The sequence below is a fragment of the Acomys russatus genome, chromosome 1 (assembly GCF_903995435.1).
Source record: "Acomys russatus chromosome 1, mAcoRus1.1, whole genome shotgun sequence".
Lineage (NCBI taxonomy): Eukaryota > Metazoa > Chordata > Mammalia > Rodentia > Muridae > Acomys > Acomys russatus.
The window spans coordinates 53,501,754-53,519,837 of record NC_067137.1 but is presented as its reverse complement, the minus strand read 5'-3'; the positions used below and the strand labels follow the sequence as shown (position 1 = coordinate 53,519,837).

The window sequence follows — 18,084 nt, the reverse complement described above, 5'->3', positions numbered from 1 at the left end:
TTAATAAAAAAAATCCTAAAAAAAAAAGAAATTAAAAAAAGAAAAAGAATATAAAAATATGCATTTTACCCATTTTATTATGAATATATGTTTTAAAGATCATAATAATAAAATATTCAATTTACAAAAAAAAAAGAAAATATGGTACATTTACACAATGGAATACTACACAGCTATTAAAAACAAAGACCATGCAATTTATAGGCAAATTGATAGAACTATAAAAGATCATCCTGAATGAGGTAACCCAGATCCAGAAAGACACACATGGTATGTGATAACTTACAAGTGGATATTAGCCAAACAGTACAGAATAACCATGTTACAATCCACAGACCCAAAGAAGCCAAGGATGGACCAATGGAGGATGCTTGAATCTCACTCAGAAGAGGAAGGAGAAGGAGGAAATAAAGTAGACATCTAAAGTAGATGGAGGGAGGGAACTGGGTAGGAGAGAAATGGAAAGGGTAACAGGGTTGGGGATCAGGTGTGGAGAGAGCAGATGGGGAGAAAGATGACTGGGAGAGAGAATAGAAATCGGTGGGGGGGGGCATCTCTAGAACAGGGAAGGTTCCCCAGAGTCTATGAGGGTGATCCTAGCTGAGACTCCAAGTGGTAAGCAATAAGGAGCCTGAAGTTTCCACCTCCTGTAGCCAGATGGGACTTCCAGTGTGTTGGGGTGGGGGACACCAACCCATCCATAAAATTTTCAACCCAAAATTTGTCTTGCCTACAAGAAGTGTAGGGATAAAGATAGACCAAAGTTTGAGGGAATGGCAAACCAATAACTAGGCCAACCTGAGACCCACTACATGGGAGAGAACCATTCCTGGTATTATCAATGATATTCTGCTATGTTTGCAGACAGGAGCCTAGCATAAGTGTTTTCTGAGAAGCTTCATCCAGCTGCTGATGGAAACAGATGCAGAAACCCACAGGCAAACAATAGGCTGAACTCAGAGAGTCTTGTGGAAGAGTAGGAGAAACAATAGAGGGAGCCATAAGGGTCAAGGACACCACAAGAAGACTTACAGAGTAAACTAACCTGGGTTCATTGTAGGTACACTGAGACTGAACCACCAACCAAAGAGCAGGCAGAGACTGGGTATAGTGCAGCGTGATCAACTTGTGGGTCATTTAACAATGGGAATAGAGGCTGTCTCTGACTCGGTTGCCTGTCTTTGGACCCCTTTCTCCTAGTGGGGTTGCCTTATCAGGCCTCAGTAAGAGAGGATATATTTAGTCCTTCTGTGACTTGAGATGCCAGGGTAGGTTGGTACTCCTTGGGGGCCTCCTCTTCTTTGAGAAGGAGATGGGGAAGTGGGGGAGGGGACACAAGGGTGGGACTGAAAGAAGAGGAGGGAGGGTCTGAGATCAGGCTGTAAAGTGATTGAAGAAAGAAAGAAAAAAATTTAAATTCAAAGTTTAGGAAATGCTTTCATGTTTTCTTCTGAGGAAGTGGTGAGCCAATGGCTAAAAATTATAGAGAAAGTAGGACAGTGCCAACACATAAATCAATGAATGTCAAATGAAGGAATATTAGAGAAACCCAACATCATTTACTTTCACAGTTTTATCCCGAACATAAATTTATTGGCTAGAGATGGAAGCTGGAGACAAATCCATGCTCACCAGACAATGAACCATCAGAATACTTCAGCATTTTCCATTTTAAAGTTCCATTCTTTATTCTGATTCAGGATTGAAACATTTTCATTGCACTTACATTCTAACATATATATTACATATTACATATATATTAATATATATTTTAGAAATGGTGCTCATAATATGCTACTTCTCAAAAAGGAATTTTAATGGACTTTTTTTGGAAATAAAATGTGCTAGAAGATTATTCTGACCTTCCTGGGTTTTCTTCCATGAAATGGGTAAAAACATGTCCCTTCATGTCTTTGAAAGGGAAGTTCTTCCAAGCAGAAATTGAAAACACAGGCTTTGTAAGAGCCCCAGTTCATTGCCATGAGATCAGGAACTCTGCCACGCTTCTTTGTGGCTCTCTATCCTTATCAAACCTGCTCTAGAAACACCAAGGCTTCCCCACTTAACCAGCACTTCCAGTGCAGGTTTCCATATCAGAACACATGACACAAGTCTTCAATATTTTCTTTTGCTAATCTCTCTTTAGTTACAGGAGGATCAGTCAAGAAGTTAGGATGGGTGAAAGAAAACAGGTACAGCTCCTACACTGCAGTAGTACACATGACTGTTCAGCTCCTTCAACATTTTGCGTGATCATAAGAAAGTTAGAGAACTGTAACTACTGTACATAATAACATTAAACTCTAAGCACTACTTCCATTAGCTTATAATTTGAGGTCAGAGTTTCTATCAATATTGCACATACCCTTAAAATATCTTAGAGTACAGTTTCATGTTATAGTTAAAACTTTTAAATATGTATGAGTAATCTTTTGCCTACACATATGTATATGTACCACAGGCATTACTGGTGCCCACTGAGGCCAGAAGAGAGCACTAGGTCCCTTGGAATTGAATGTACAGGGGTTGTGAGCTGCCATGAACATACAAGAAAGCAAACTTGGGACAGCAGTGAGCGCTCTTAACTGGCATGATGGTAAACTAAAAGACTACACTGTTGTGCACAGATAAGACTGTCAACACAAAAACACACTCTAAGACTGCAGAAGTCTCTGCAACAGCAACTAAGAGAGTACTATTACGGCCAGCATAGAGCCATACTGCTCTCCCTGAAATAGTAGGCCCCTTATGTAGCAATTCCTGTGACATCTCCTAGGGGTTAAAATGTATAGTTGGATGAATAGAATGGTGTTCACTCATCTTACAAATGCAAAAAAATGAAGATTCCAGAAGTTTACCTGATTTGCAAAAAAGCCACATGTGCAAAGTAGAGGAATACATCATATCTACACAAATGACAGGAACACATTTTGAATTTTATGTTACTATACACTGAACTACATTCAGTGATTTTTACACTGGTGTGTGTACAGAGAGTTCTTTCTTTACTTCTACCACGTGGGCTTCGAGGATCCAACTCAGACCATCAGGCTTGGCATCATGTCCTTTACCCACTGAGCTGTCTCACCAGCCTGCCGTGACTTTTATAGACTTGTCTTATCACCGAATTTGCCTAAGTAGATAACATGAGTTAAGTCTAATTCCACATCCCTAGAATTCAACTGCCATCCACCAGAAGTGACATTTATAATAATCATTTTTGAATGATACAATCAAATCTGGCTAACTTTTAATGAATATTTTTAGAATTTCAAATATTTGGTCCTTTATTAATACATTTAAAAATTCTCATATAACACAACTATTAAAATTTCAAATTACTTAATCTAATTACAGAGTTATATTAATTCAGTAATTCTTTTTAACCTTTAAAAGTTAAAGAGAATACTGGCTATTTTCTCCCAATTTCTAAATGCAACAGACATGGTGGATAATCTTCCTTTCAACAACGTCTTGGGTTAGAGGGAAATGCCAGTTACCCAGATAAATCTGTTTACAAGATCACAGCTCTAAGAGTGAGAAGGGCACAAGGCCTAGAATTAGCTGGTAGAATTGTTTCAAAAGCAATTTTAAAGCTACCCCTTTTCTTTCTTCCTCTCTTTCTCTCTTTTCTTTCTTTCTTTCTTCCTCTCTTTCTCTCTCTCTTTCTTTCTTTCTTCAATACCAATGGCCAAGGAATAGAAGGGGGTGATAACAGGAAAAACAGCAGCCCTTTCATAGAATGAACTCGATTTCTCTTGAAAACATGTTTACAGTGGCTCTACTGAATCAACAGTTCCGTGGTCCATGGAGAAAACAGCACAAGACAACACATCTATCTAACCATTGTCATAATTCAGCACCACACACCCGACTCTCCATTTGCATTTCTGGTACTCTTGTTTTCTTTACTATTTTAAGCAAATCACTAGAGTACCTCCAGTTCAGTAATGAAGTTGAATGGACCCCAAGCGCCTACCTGGGCTTGTAATTCCCTCTCCTCAAGGAGACAACATAGATCAAGGGGACAAGAATGACAGCTCACCAAGACTGAAGAGAAGTACTTGGCTGGACAGTGTGAAGGTCTTTGTTTTAAAAGATTCCTTCTGAACCTTTACTGTGTGAAAGCACTGCACAGTGCTGAGGCTTAGAGCTGAGCAAGTCTCAGTTTGAAAGAGCTAACAGGGATCAAGTAGCGATCAGAGGACTCCAAGCCATACAGGCGCTGGCTGTGTTGGACCTGGATGGGACACAGACTTGAAGGAGAAGCATGGGAGGGTGGATGTCCTCAGGACAGGAGGGTCAGCAGAGCTTTATAGCAGAAACCAGGTACAACCTGCATGTGCCCAGCTGCGAAGGAGCTCAAGCATCCCAGTACACAACAAAATGGGATGGCTCACACCACAGGGATAAGGCCTTTATAGGAGGTTCTATGCTACAATGGAGCATTTCATTTTCCACAAAGGCAGTAGCAACTATAGTTTGTTTGTGTGTTTGTATACAATACAATGGTTAACAACAGAAAAGGGAAGACTCAAGACTAAGGTAGTTCCTGTCTCATTTTCAGGTACAGTCTCACTAAGGATCCAGGAGGGAGAAGCAATCAGGTTTGTCAGTAATGTTGATAAAGGATGTGAAACACGTGGTGCATTGCCCCAGGGGTTAGAGTGAGCAGCCTCTCCTGGAATTAATAGATGTGGACACAAGGGCAATAACAACTAAATTAAAAGTGATCAGAAAGAGATACTAGCTATTAATCTGCAAAGAAAAGGTAGAAGAAACGAAGTATAGGAGAGGTTGGCCTGTTTCTCAAAGACCCAATCTATCAGTAAGACCACAGTATTATTATAAAAAGTAAACAAGCAAGAAACCCAACCTCTTCAGGGAGTTAAATAAGGATCCATAATTAAAAAAAAAAAAAAAAAAAAAGGAACCAGGCAACTTATGGGAAAATATAGTGTATAGTAAACAGTGGCTTCAAAGGGACCAACTATAAAATATGATATAATCTATGATACATTGCTACTTATATAAGACTATGTGCCATATAATTTACAGTAGCATGTGATTATTGCAGTCTCTAAATAAACACACAGATGCCTCAGTGGGTAAGAGCACTAATTGCTCTTCAAGAGGACCCGGGTTCAAATCCCAGCACCCATATGACAGCGTACAACATGTCAGACAGACATGTACTCAGGCAAAACACCAATGCACATAAAATAAAAATAAAAATTTTAAAGTAGTTAAATAAGCACACATGTATTTTCTCTATGTAACATTATAGTCAGCATCGCTCTCCTCTGTAGTCCACTTACATACGTGAACATGCATGTCTGTTACCCAGCACAATTACATTACTGTTCATTGACACTGACTGAACCATGCTTTTATTGCACTTCACTATCAGGCTTCCACTTACCATTCAAAAGCCCGCACATGTTTATCATTTAGCTTTTAGCATATAGTAAAAACCCCAAGGCCCCAAGATATGGCAGCACAGAACAAATTCAGATCCTCTGATGTTTCAAATGAGACTGGAAAGGATTTTTTTTTTTTTATGCAAAGAATTATATTTGCAAGCCTATCACCATTTAGGAAAATGTTGAACAATGCGTACTGAGTGTTTTCACATAGCAGCAGAAGAAAACCAAGTGACCAACGAACAAACAAAAGACTCAGAGGGCTGACCATCTCTAGCTAACGCAGATGAACAGAGGATCTGATGTGAGAAGTGTAGGGCAAGTCAGCCAGCAGAACACACCCACCTGCATTGGAGCCAGTCAAATTATAGCGTGCATTCAGCTTTTTGATGATGTTCTCGTGGATTTGGTACCACTCACTCTCTGTATTACACCTGTGAGAACACAACCATTCGGTTAGGCTCTAACACACAAGCTCAAGCCCCAGCTTAACAGCACACCTCTCTCTTGGCCACTACAACGTGCTATTCTCCTAGGAGAACAATGCCTAGCCGTGAGGCTTACTTAGCGCAGGCAGGAAAGCTCAGTTTGGCAGTGGCTGACAGTCTACCTTAATCCATCGAGAGAAAGGTATTGAAGACTAAGCCTGAGATTCAAACTTTCACTATTAAATGAGTTATGTTTGAGGAGCAAGTTGATCACTTTCTCTGTCCCTTGCTTTCTTCATCTGTTAAACTTGCAGAGTTAATATATTAGACTACTGACCAAACACGGGCTTAAGTAATGCCAGCCATACAGTAAATGCTCAATAAATAAAGGTTCTCATTAGAAAATTTCTGCCCTCTGTAACATGACCAGGTCTGGCTAAAGTCAAAATGCAACCCATTAAGTAAATCAAAATCGATGCTAAGACAGTTTACACTGGTGATAGCCTGCCAGGATGTAAAGAAGGCAATGCAAAAATAGTTTCAGATTTTCCACGTCTTGATGAAATGGTATCAATCCATTGTTTTACCCTCTGGCCTCTACCTCTTTGAATTTTTTGGGGGGTGGGCAGGGCAAGTATTCTACCACAGTGCTATATAGCACCAGTCCTTGCTTTTAGTTTTTGTTACTTTCTAGCTCATGTTACCTTTGCTTGATGTAGTCATCAGCTGGCCTATGGGTTCTTAATGACTGGATATAGAATGTTTCTTTTTTTTAATCACAGTACTACTGAATACTTTTTAAAAATTTTTTATTATTAATTTATTCTTGTTACATCTCAATGGTTATCCCATCCCTTGTGCCCTCCCATTCTTCCCTCCTTCCCCTTTTCCCCTTATTCCCCTCCCCTATGATGGTTCCTGAGGGGGATTACCTCCCCCTGTATATGCTCATAGGGTATCAAGTCTCTTCTCGGTAACCTGCTGTCCTTCCTCTGAGTGCCACCAGGTCTCCCCCTCCAGGGGACATGGTCAAATGTGAGGCACCAGAGTACGTGAGAAAGTCATATCCCACTCTCCACTCAACTGTGGAGAATGTTCTGACCATTGGCTAGATCTGGGTAGGGGTTTAAAGTTTACTGCCTGTATTGTCCTTGGCTGGTGCCTTAGTTTGAGCGGGACCCCTGGGCCCAAATCTGCCTATCATAATGTTCTACTTGTAGGTTTCTAGGACCCTCTGGATCCTTCTACTTTGAACATAGTAAAACCTTAAGACTACCAGTTGCATAAATGGATGGAAGGATAGACTGATGGATAGATGGACAGATGGATGGTGGATAGGTGCCTCACTGACTAGTAACTCCTAATGGTTAATAAACATATGTATCTTCTCATCATCTTTATTGCTACAACTGCTTTAATGAGGTTTCAGAGAACTTCCCTATTTAGATGTGTTTGTAAAGCTGCTATTACTTTTTTGAGCTACAAATGCTCCTTCCAGAGAGCTGTAGATATCAAGACTGCATATACTGTCAACCGAACCCAATTGTCCCACAGTAACAATACTCCTCTTAGCATGTCTGAGGCATATATTTCGCCATTACTAGCTTAGGTATGTACATATCATCATGAGTCTTCCAGGATAAATATCATGGGGGCTGTTGTCAGGACAACTAACAGAGATACCAAACTGGGCCTTGGCTCTTAGAACACTTAGAACACTAGATGGAAAACCATTTCATCTGTATAACTATGAGAGATCAAATCCCATTTAGTACATTTCATCTCTATTTTTCTTCTTTCTGCCCATGTTTTGACCTTAAAACCTCCAAGTAAGATCAACATGCCTCAAACAAGTTATTTGTTACTTTTTTTGGCGGGAGTGGGGGTGGAGGTATCCCAGATGGAGGTAAGGATTCTGTCGCTTGAAAAAACAGATTTTTTTCCAAATGGATTCTAACAACCATTTAAAAAGCTTTATTAAGACTGGCTCCTCCCTACTGTTGGAGATGGTTTTCATGGCTTAGTATTTTTGTCTTGGAACTATTTCACAATTTGCTGAGTTGACAGTAGAAGCAATAACCAATAACATAATCTGATTCTTTAAAAAAGGCAGACAATAAAAAAATACAAAGAGCAGCACAGTTTATTTTTAAAATGGTCTTTTTTTGGTAGCTGGTTGCATAATCGGGGCTGACTCCTGTCACTGTCAGCCCCTCAGTCTTCCCAGTGGTGAGATAAAGACCACACGTGTCACCATGCCTGGCAAAACTATGCTAAGGAACGACAAGACTATGTTTGCAAAGAATTTTGGCTTTCTTTAGTAACGCCATGTTCTATCCTGCTCACGTTACTGGACAGTGGTGTGAAATAACACCCATGAAGCCAATCTGGGAGCTCAGGTACCAGAGGTAGACATATTTTGATCCCCTTCCTTAGTACCTGGGTAACAAGGGTAAGATACTCAGCTCTCGGCCTCCTGTGTGAACTCACCCAAGACATGTGCTTCACGGGTTTGCTATGATGATGAAGTGACGCAGCACATGTAAAGTTCTGAATCCTTTGCACACACTACACAACCCCAAGGGCTTTTATTAGTCACTGTCTTAACTAAGTCGTAGATTAGGACTATAAGTAGCATTCAGGAAAAATGTTATAGTGGATTTAATCAAAACCATTAATAATGAGGGCTTCCAAGAGAACAACAACAACAAAAAAAATTGAATAGCAAGTTCTATAACCTACTAGTTTTAAGATATTTTCAAGCTTAAAGCAAAGGTCATAGGTTTAACCCTCTTAGAAAGGGTAGAAACATCTTTGGTCCTAAACCATAGGCTACAGATAACCTAATCTGTTTGTCAACTAATTACTGAATGTTCTGCAGAGACCTTGCTGCATAAAAAGTAGATAAATCCATGAAACCCTGAAGCTACGGACACAAAGCAATTTTTTGACCAAGCATTGGCAAAGAGCCAGTTGTATTCTCACCACCTCCCAACAAAACCCACAGAAACATAATACTTACTGCTACACAGTATAAGTAGTGGCCTAAGTAGTGGGCTCATAGAACTAGCCCACAATGTAGTCCCTGAAGCCAAAAGTGAAGGCTCTAGTGAGTCTCCTTTGGGTCATGACATTGCTCATCAGATCTTTTCCACCAAGCCTGTGGGATGCATCAGTGTGGGCTGATGCAGACACATGTTTACATGATCATCTTAGAAATATCTAATTTAGGATTTGGATTAGACCACATGATCTTCATAGGAGTGTTGCCTCTTTAACTACGGCCAACTCCAATACAACATTAAAATGTTAACCCCAGGCTCTCAGAATAAGACCTTATTTGGAAAGAGGGTCTTCTTAGAGATAATCAAGTTATAATGATGTCCCTGGGGTAGCTTCAATCCAATACTATCCTTACAAAGAGAAAATAGACTCGTGTGTCTATTTGAAGTGTCATGTGAAGAAGGCAGAGGTCAGAGCAACGTACCAACGGGTATGGATGCCAGGAGAGGCCTAGAACAGATCCCTGAACAGTCCTTGCCCTGAAGGCAGCAAACATACCTGGACCACAGACTTCTGTCCCCCAGAACTAACTGGAAGATGATACACTCTGCTGCATAAGCCCAGTTATTCACAGTTTGTCATTAAAGCAGTTCCAGTCAACTATCACACAAAACAGGAGGGGAATAGCCTGAGCTTCCCTCTATTGATTCTAACTTAGTTATATTTAAAAATAATAGATTTTTGCCTTCTAAGAATAAACTAATTATGTAATGGTAACGATATGCTGCTAAGTTGCTTACGAAGTGAAGGAGATACCTATGTAGCTGGTCCTCCTAAATCAATAAACTGTTTCCACTGGTACCCCAATTCATTGATCCTCCAACTGGCAGTTTACAGGGGTTCGGACAAATGACTCAGGCCCACCTTTCCTCCTGTTGTTCATCCTTTGAGGCAGGATTCTCAGGCACCCTGCACCCAGGCCAAGCCCCCCGCCCCCAATACACACACACATTTCTTACATGTACACTTTCAGGACAAGGTCATCTTTTGTCTCTCCCGTGAGAAGGTCTGCGATGCTAAGAACAGCACAGCCAAAAGGTCGCCGATACTGAACACTGCAGGCATTCTTTTTTTCTCCTGCTCCCATTCGACCTGTCCAGTTAAGAAGCAACCATGACCCATGAGGACATGTGATTAGATGCATCGTACACAGGTACAAGATAGGCCACATGCGACAAAACAAGGAGCTAAGAAGAAAATGCCTTTAGGATAACAGAATATTTCTCTTCAATTAAAGATTCTGTCTAATCACCTAGCTGTCCGACCTTGAGAGAATGGCCTAAACTCTGAGAACATGAGACGTGTGTAAAAAACAGGAAGATTGGAGCAGATCTCATGCATGGGAAGTATCTTCTTGCTCTGATGATGCACCACGAAAGCATCCCAGAAGGGGCAAACCATACAGGACAGTCGTGGTACCCATTAAGAGTTGCATATTCAAAACAACTTCAAAAATTTCAACCCCCTGTGTTTGGAGTGCTTAGACAAGCTTCTGAGATTGTACCACCTTGTGCTACCTAGCAAGATCCTGTCTCAAAATGAAAAACACAAGATTCACATCTGGAAGGAATCTTTTGGAGACTGAATATAACAAGTACAAGTGACCAAATACCAATTCCTGCCTTGGGACACAAGTGCCTACAACATTGTCTTGCTCTGGAGTGGTTCTGACAGTTATAAAGTTTTAGTCCATTTAAAAATTTCAAGGTTTTTTTTTTTTTTTTTTTTTTTTTTTTTTTTTTTTTTTTTTTTTAAGATTTTACTTAGGTACATGGGTGTTTTGCTGGCATGTCTTCCTATGTGCTAGAGAGCTGCAGTGCTCCTAGAGGCCAGAAGAGGGCACTGGACACCTTGGAACTGGAGGTATAAATAGCTGTGACCTATAACATGGGCGCTGGGAATCAAACTCAGGTTCTCTCGGAGTTACGTGCTCTTAACCACTGAGTCTTCTCTCCAGCCTGTTGATTATTTTGATATGTGCTAAGAGAACATTGTTTTCTTTGTTTGTTTGTTTGTTTGTTTGTTTGTTTTGTTTTTTGAGACAGGGTTTCTCTGTGTAGACCAGCTATCCTGGAACTCACTCTGTAGACCAGGCTGGACTCGAACTCATAGATCCTCCTGCCTCTGCCTTCCAAGTGCTGGGGTTAAAGGCATGGGACACCACTGCCCGGTGGGCACATTGTTTCTTATTGGTATTTAACTCTCAGTTATTACTTTTGTATACTCCAAGGTGAGAGCATGCTGGAGCTGAAATAGTAACAGGTAACAAGGAAAGAAATTGGTAAGTTTGTCTACAGATCCCCAAGAGATCCATATTTTATTTTCCATTTGAGCAGCATTCTACAGTGTATCAATGTGCACCTGATACGCCCTTAGTCTAATGTTAAAAAGGGAAAAAAGGTGGCAATATCCAATTTGGTGTTTATCAGTCGGTCTTTCTTTTTGACTGTCTTCCTCTAGTATATGCACTACAGAAAGTGAAGCAAACGCTGCAGGGGAGGGCAGCTGAGAAGCCCTGCTGTCACTGGGGAAGGTCTCTCACTGAGCTTTGTGATCTCCCAATTTGCTCCAGTTGGCTTTGCCTTTCTTGTTCAAAGTTCTCTTTACTGGCTCTGTGGGCATGCACAGCTTTAGAAACTAAGGCTTTGATGCCCCAATCTTGGTGTTCCCAACTGTAAGACTTATGATAAGAATTCAGTTCAGGTTGGTTTCCAGGAAAATTCTCTAAACAGGAAGGAAGAGTGGAGGAAGGTAAAACACCGAGCAACCAGCTAAACACCAGAAAGGAAGCACAGGTGATGGTAGGACCTTTTACTGGGATGATCAGGGGTTCAAAACTGGCTTCTCCCTTTGCTTCTTTCCTCTTTTTTTTTTTTTCAAATCAAGGACCTGGACATAAATTCCCAGAAGTGAGATGTTACTGCTTTTGCTTTTGGCAGCCAGTGAGGGTCACTATGCCCTTTTCCCAGTAAAGCAGGTACAAGGGACATTCTATAAAAAGCAAGAAGTGTCTGTCCTTGAAAGATAATAATCTTCTCCTTAATTTCACTGCATCAAGAACACTGGCAGATTCGTCCTAACCTTTCTCAAGTGTTTTGCTTTAGTTTCAATTCTGATCTGTTTCTAACTATAGAACCAATAGCTATTGTTTTGTAAGGATTTATTTGACCAATAGGGAGTAGGTGTTGGTAGGCAATTCCTATTTCAGCATTTATTTTGCTAACTTATGATGATGAACATCTTGGGAGTTAAAAAACAAAACAAAACAAAACAAAACAAAGGCAATTCCAAAGAAACTACTCTGTATTTGAAAGGCTGCCCCAGGCCATCTCATTACCAAGGTGGGTTGCATCCTTGGCAAGGACTCTGTCAGCGAAGACCATGTGCTTTGATGATTGTTATCCTACCATACCAAACTGACAGATATGGTCTAGAATATTTTCAAAGCCAGCAGGCTTTGCCTGTTCCCTCAATGATTTAACAGACTATACTCAACTTGAGCAATGCTTACACAAAGATATCTAAAACACATTTGATATTAGTAAGTGATTATATACTAAAATTTAAAAACTAAAAAGTATACAATTATAAAACAAACCTCGCTTTTATCATATTAGAGACATGTTTAATCTCAAAAAATACATAGTAGCCTATCAACTTTCCTATTATTCTAAAGGAGTCTAACTGCTTTCTCACATACTTATCCATATAATGAAAGTTAAAGCCCCAAACAGACACAGGCATTGGTACACATCTGCAATCTCATACTCAAGAGCTAAACCAAGGTTAGGAGTTGGAGGCCAGTGTGGGCTACAACGTGAGCTGTACATATATGTGATCTACAAAATCAGATTTTTGTCTCAAAACAACAAAACACCTCCAGAGCAAACAACGGTACCATAAACTAAAAGAATAAAAGAGCAGTTTACTTTAAATAATTAACTCTCTTGTTCCTCCAATATCAAAACAGCATAACATAGTTTCAGAACACATTTTTAATGAGTAGAAAATACAGAAAATCTATGTGTGAATAATAACATATTTTATAGTGTCCTTCGAAATACAATGTGGTCACAATATACACAAGCTACCCTACTATAGAAACAATGGTGACGTTGCAGGCCTGCGTGGCAAGCTGCCGTTCTGCTACACGTGCACTGTCCTGCAGGGGCTGTAGCAACTTACATGACTTGGGGACAGATTCTTAGTATCAGCTGGATGACACTAATAGGAGAGCTATGCTATCGACACCACTCATTTTCTTGCGCTGTCATGTGGGGAAATGCCTGCTTTTAAAAGACTTTCATGTAGGAAAATAAAGGCCAGCAGTCCCTCCCTACCAAAATGTTGCTCTTCAAGATGGGAATAAATGCTGCATTATCTAAATCCTTTCATGATCAGATCAAATGTGACAAAGTGAGAGTTGACATTAAAGAGGCAGATTCATTCTTCCCTGTAGGGTTTCTAAGCTCCTTCAATAAGCTGATGAAATTACATAAGCTAAAATCCACACAGTATCTACTGTCTCAAAACTCTTTCCTCATATATTATTCCATAATGATGCTCAGTAGCACTCTGGTCAGGACATTAATTGCTAGTAGTTATACAGATTTCCTAAGCTTGGAGGAAATTTAGCTCTTAAAAGTTGATTTTACAATATTAGAGACTAGAATTGAAAGAAAAATACAACATGTTTGAATCAGATAGGTTGGAGGGGGCAATAAAACACAACAACGTACTTAACAATTTATATTCTAAAAGACAAAAATTCTATTTGGTGAGAGGGTGAAATCAACGACCCCGGAGAATAATTCCTAACTTCTTAGCTTCTTGGATTCAAATTTGGTCCCAGGCAGAAAACTATACTGAGCCACACAGAGATCCCTTGGGTATCTCTCCCAACAGTCATAAGGGATGAACTTACCAATGCGGATAATGTGGACGGTAATATAGATGTCCTTCCTGAGTTCACTGCTACCCAAGTCCTATACCAAGAAACAAAGCCTGGTTATTTTAGAGGTCCTACTCTGTGCAGCAAAACTCCAGAGCTCTGTGCACTCTCTCACAAATGAAGAAGATACACATAGACATGTGCAATGGAATGCTTAGGGCAGAGGGACCCTACCCTGTTCAAACCCGGGTCCAAATAAGTCACTACTTCTACTTAGCTTGTGTTAAAAAAAAAAAAAAACCACTCAGGAACAAAGGCCACTGTTGACCACCTCTCCTAATTCACCCATCCTTTAAACACTCCAGAAGCGCGGACTGGTTAGCCACTGCCATGCCAGGCCCAGTCACCACTGTGCTTCTGTAACAGTCTCCCTGGGCCACCAGGACTCAACCACAGGTGTGTTAAGCAGAATAAAAACCACAGTGATACTCAGAGGAAGGACAGCAGGTTACCAAGAAGAGACTTGATACCCTATGAGCATATACAAGGAGAGGAGGTCGCCCTCAGGAACAGTCACAGGGGAGGGGAATAAGGGGAAAATGGGAAGGAGGGAAGAATGGGAGGATATAAGGGATGGGATAACCATTGAGATGTAACAAGAATAAATTAAAAACACACACACACACACACACACACACACACACACACAGTGAAGGGAGCAGTCAACTGTGATGGATGTTAGTCAGAATTCCAACTACGATTGCAATCTGGGAGTTATTTAAGACATTTAAGCAGAGTCAGGAGTTTCTCTTTCAGTAATTTACCTCTCCTTAGCAATAAATACAAGGTGCACTTACCACAAAGAGAGAGCAGTGTCTTTCGGGCTTATCCGGGACTTTGGGAAGCCCGTTTCGATTCAGTCTCAAGAAAAATCTCTCACTATAAGAGAAAGATAGTTGGATACTTAGAAAAATGGTTTCATATTTAGCCTCTACTAACTGTTCTTCACCTGAAAGCTCAACATTGGAGAGCACTGAATACAATACGCATGTGTTTCACTTCTGATAGAACTGGCAAAGCAGCAACTGCATATGTGCATATGAAAAAAAACTAACTGTTCCAGCAGCAGGATAAGTTTCCTTGTTAGCGGTATCACCGCTTTTATTCCAAACCAATACATAATATGAGACAGTAGAGCCCAGTCCTTCCTGGTTTTATAACTAAGATGTTTTAATAATTTATATAATTTCATATAGTTTGGAGTAATGATAAAATGGCTTTGCAGTTCTTGGACTTTTGCATCTATTCTTCAAAACACAACAAACATTTTAATTCATGAAACTTAAATTTACTTTGATCTACAAATAAACAGATGATCTCAAGCTCTCTACTGAGCCTATATTTGATAACATAGTGTCATATAGGCTTATAATAAACACAAATGACTCACTGTGCCAATCAGTCAGTAACTGAAGACCATAAATGTTTGTGGATATCATACAGATTCAAGGTAATGCATGACATATTTATTTATGTTCAAAAATTAAAAAGATTGTCTATATAAGAAATATTAATGCACCCACTATCTCCAGCTTTAAATTCCCCACTGAATTTCAATATCTGGTGGAAAAATCAAATAACTGGCTGCCCCAGGCAGAAAGCACAAAACCAATATCCACTGATGGGAAATGGTCACATGATGTGGCCTTGGCTACTGCAGGTTTAGTCTAGGGAAGAAGAAAAAGGCTCATAACCTACAGGTTTGCATATTACAATCATCACTAATCCTTGCCTTAAATAATAGCTCTATGATTCCAATACTACAAGCTGGAAAAATGAGAACCATAAACAGGTCTCTACGGAGGATATGAGTTTCAATTTATGATGGCCTTACAATACTTCTGCTCTCCTTTGTGATGTAACTCTAGATGGATGCATTTAACAGATTCAACTGCCTGGCTAACCTCATCGTTATCTTTTATTAAACCTATTCTTGACCTGTCATATGAGAAAGGGCAACTGACACACATTTCTACCAGGCTATTTCCATTCCTCCTAACCAAGCTTCTTCCGCAGAGCAGGTGGCTGGTGCAGTGTGAATGGAAGGAAGATAAATTGCTGCAAGGCTCTTCGAAACTACAGTTCCCACGTGCATCTGAAATGCAGGCGGGGAAGAGCAAACACAACCGAAGATGCAAAGTGAAATTAGTGCCATCCAATGCTCATCTACAATAATCTTCTTTTAAATAGACTATAAGCTCTATTCACAATGAAAGAAAATGCATTAGTATTTCAAACTTATAAGACACGATCAAAGGAAGTACACGCAGATTCATTTTACAACAAGGGAGTTCCACCTTCAACCGTCATAGTATTGGTCAATCCTTTTGAGAGTTCACCATTTAACAGATATTCTGCTAAGATCTTCATGTGGACGGACTCATCTGATACTCAACATGTCCTCAGAAGTGTGTACTATTATGCTACCTATTTAACTGATGGGCAAACTAAGATAGAAGTTTTCTCAAAGGTCCAAAAACCAATGTGACTAAGAACACATTGTGTGTTTGCTGAAAATCTTCACTCCTCATTTGAATTTTAGAGTTAAATTATTTTTCCATTCTATGCAAATACTGAGCAAGGATTTCCCTAGTATGGAGACAGGTACAGAGATGAATACTTGTAAGTCTGAGGCCAGAGGACTGCCATGAGTTTGAGGCCAGCCTGGGCTACAGAGAACATAATAGGACAGCCAGGGCTACATAACAAGCCTATCTTGAAAAACCACAAAGAAAAAGGCACAGTCATCTCTGTATCTGGGACAGTCATGTGGCACTAATGTGAAACTGCTCCCTGAGGTTTCATACTAACTCAAACCATGCCTTCCCCATGTCAGCAGGACAAGGCAGGGACTAATCTTGGTTCCAAGCTGCACAGCAGTTCTTAGTTGAAATTTGTTCCCTGACAAATCGGTTTGTTTTTTCTCAATGAAAATATGAGTAGGAACATCAATTCTACTACAACCCTATTAAACAAAGACAAAACTCTCCAAAGATTTGAGAATGTGATTTTATTTAATCAAAACTGCTAAGGTTTAAACAATGGTGGTGCTTAGCTTCTCTTCGATTCATCACTAATGTGCAGCTACTAATTATAACACCTTAGCAATCAACAGAAGTGGTGAGAGTGCCATCCCCTGGTGTGTATCACTGATAGTGTGTCCATGTCATACTGCAAATGTTACATTCAGAATGACCCTCACTGTGAGGCTCTTTTTTTAAAATTTTTATTTAGTTTTTATTTTTTATGTGCATTGGTATGTAAGTATCAGATTCCTTGGAACTGGAGTTATAGACTCTCTGACATGTGGGTGCTGGGAACTGAACCCAGGTTCTTTGGAAGAGCAGACAGTGCTCTTAACCACTGAGCCATCTCTGCAGGCCTCTGAAGCTACTCTTTATCTTCACTGAAACTCTTGAGAAAATTTCACACTATCTTATGATTTATCTATAGAAAACAATGCATATCAATAAAACTAATATGCAAAAAATGAGACATTTTACATATTAAAACCTCAACTTTAATATTACTATAAAAAGAACTATTGAATATCTCCAAGTTTCATCAGTATTTGGATAAAAACATCTTCTAAAGAATTCTGTTTCAGAAAAAAATTCTTTTTGCTCTGCCACTATTTTAATTTCACCGGTCTAGACAGAATCCTGATTATGCAAGTATTATGCTGTATCCTATCCTGTTCCAGGAAGAACATCAATACATACTAAGCCAGCAACATACCCTTCAGCTTAAGCATGCCTTAGAGGGAAGATAAAAATAGGTTCAAAATGGGGACTGTGAAGCAATAAGTCATTTGCAATTTATTAAAAACCAGACAGAAAAATCTCCATGTCCAATAAAAACCAGTCTATTCATTTGGTGACATGGTGCTGTTTTACAAAATCAGTTTCCTTTCAGCTTTAGTGACACAGCAATTACTTACTCAGCAAATAGTTTCAGGAAAATAATGGGCTTCGGTAATGCACTTCAGAATCTTTGAAATAGAATTCTCTTCTCTCACATTTACAGAATATCATAGCATATGTTTTCTGAGCCAGGACAGAAACCAAACAAGTCAAAGGCAGTTCACTCTAGCACCTCCAACAGCCTTGGGGCCATCTCATATAAAGGTCATTGGCCATACCTAAAAGGGTTTCTGACCTTCTACCTCAGGTGAGCTGCTACTGCAATCCTCTGGGAAGTGTGACTAGTTTGTAAACTC

The 18,084-nt window shown here is 39.8% G+C and overlaps 1 protein-coding gene across 4 annotated transcripts in view; it reads right to left on the bottom strand.

Annotated features, from left to right (window-relative positions):
* Dock4 (dedicator of cytokinesis 4) overlaps nt 1-18,084 on the bottom strand; it is a 415,077-nt gene that overhangs the window by 177,673 nt on the left and 219,320 nt on the right. For all 4 annotated transcript variants that reach the window (XM_051145099.1, XM_051145092.1, XM_051145105.1 and 1 more), the window contains exons 9-12: nt 14,663-14,744; nt 13,839-13,899; nt 9,874-10,006; nt 5,769-5,857 (exon numbers count right to left, since the gene is read on the bottom strand). In XM_051145099.1, coding sequence (XP_051001056.1) covers nt 5,769-5,857; nt 9,874-10,006; nt 13,839-13,899; nt 14,663-14,744 — 365 coding nt within the window. The remainder of the gene's footprint in view (nt 1-5,768; nt 5,858-9,873; nt 10,007-13,838; nt 13,900-14,662; nt 14,745-18,084) is intronic.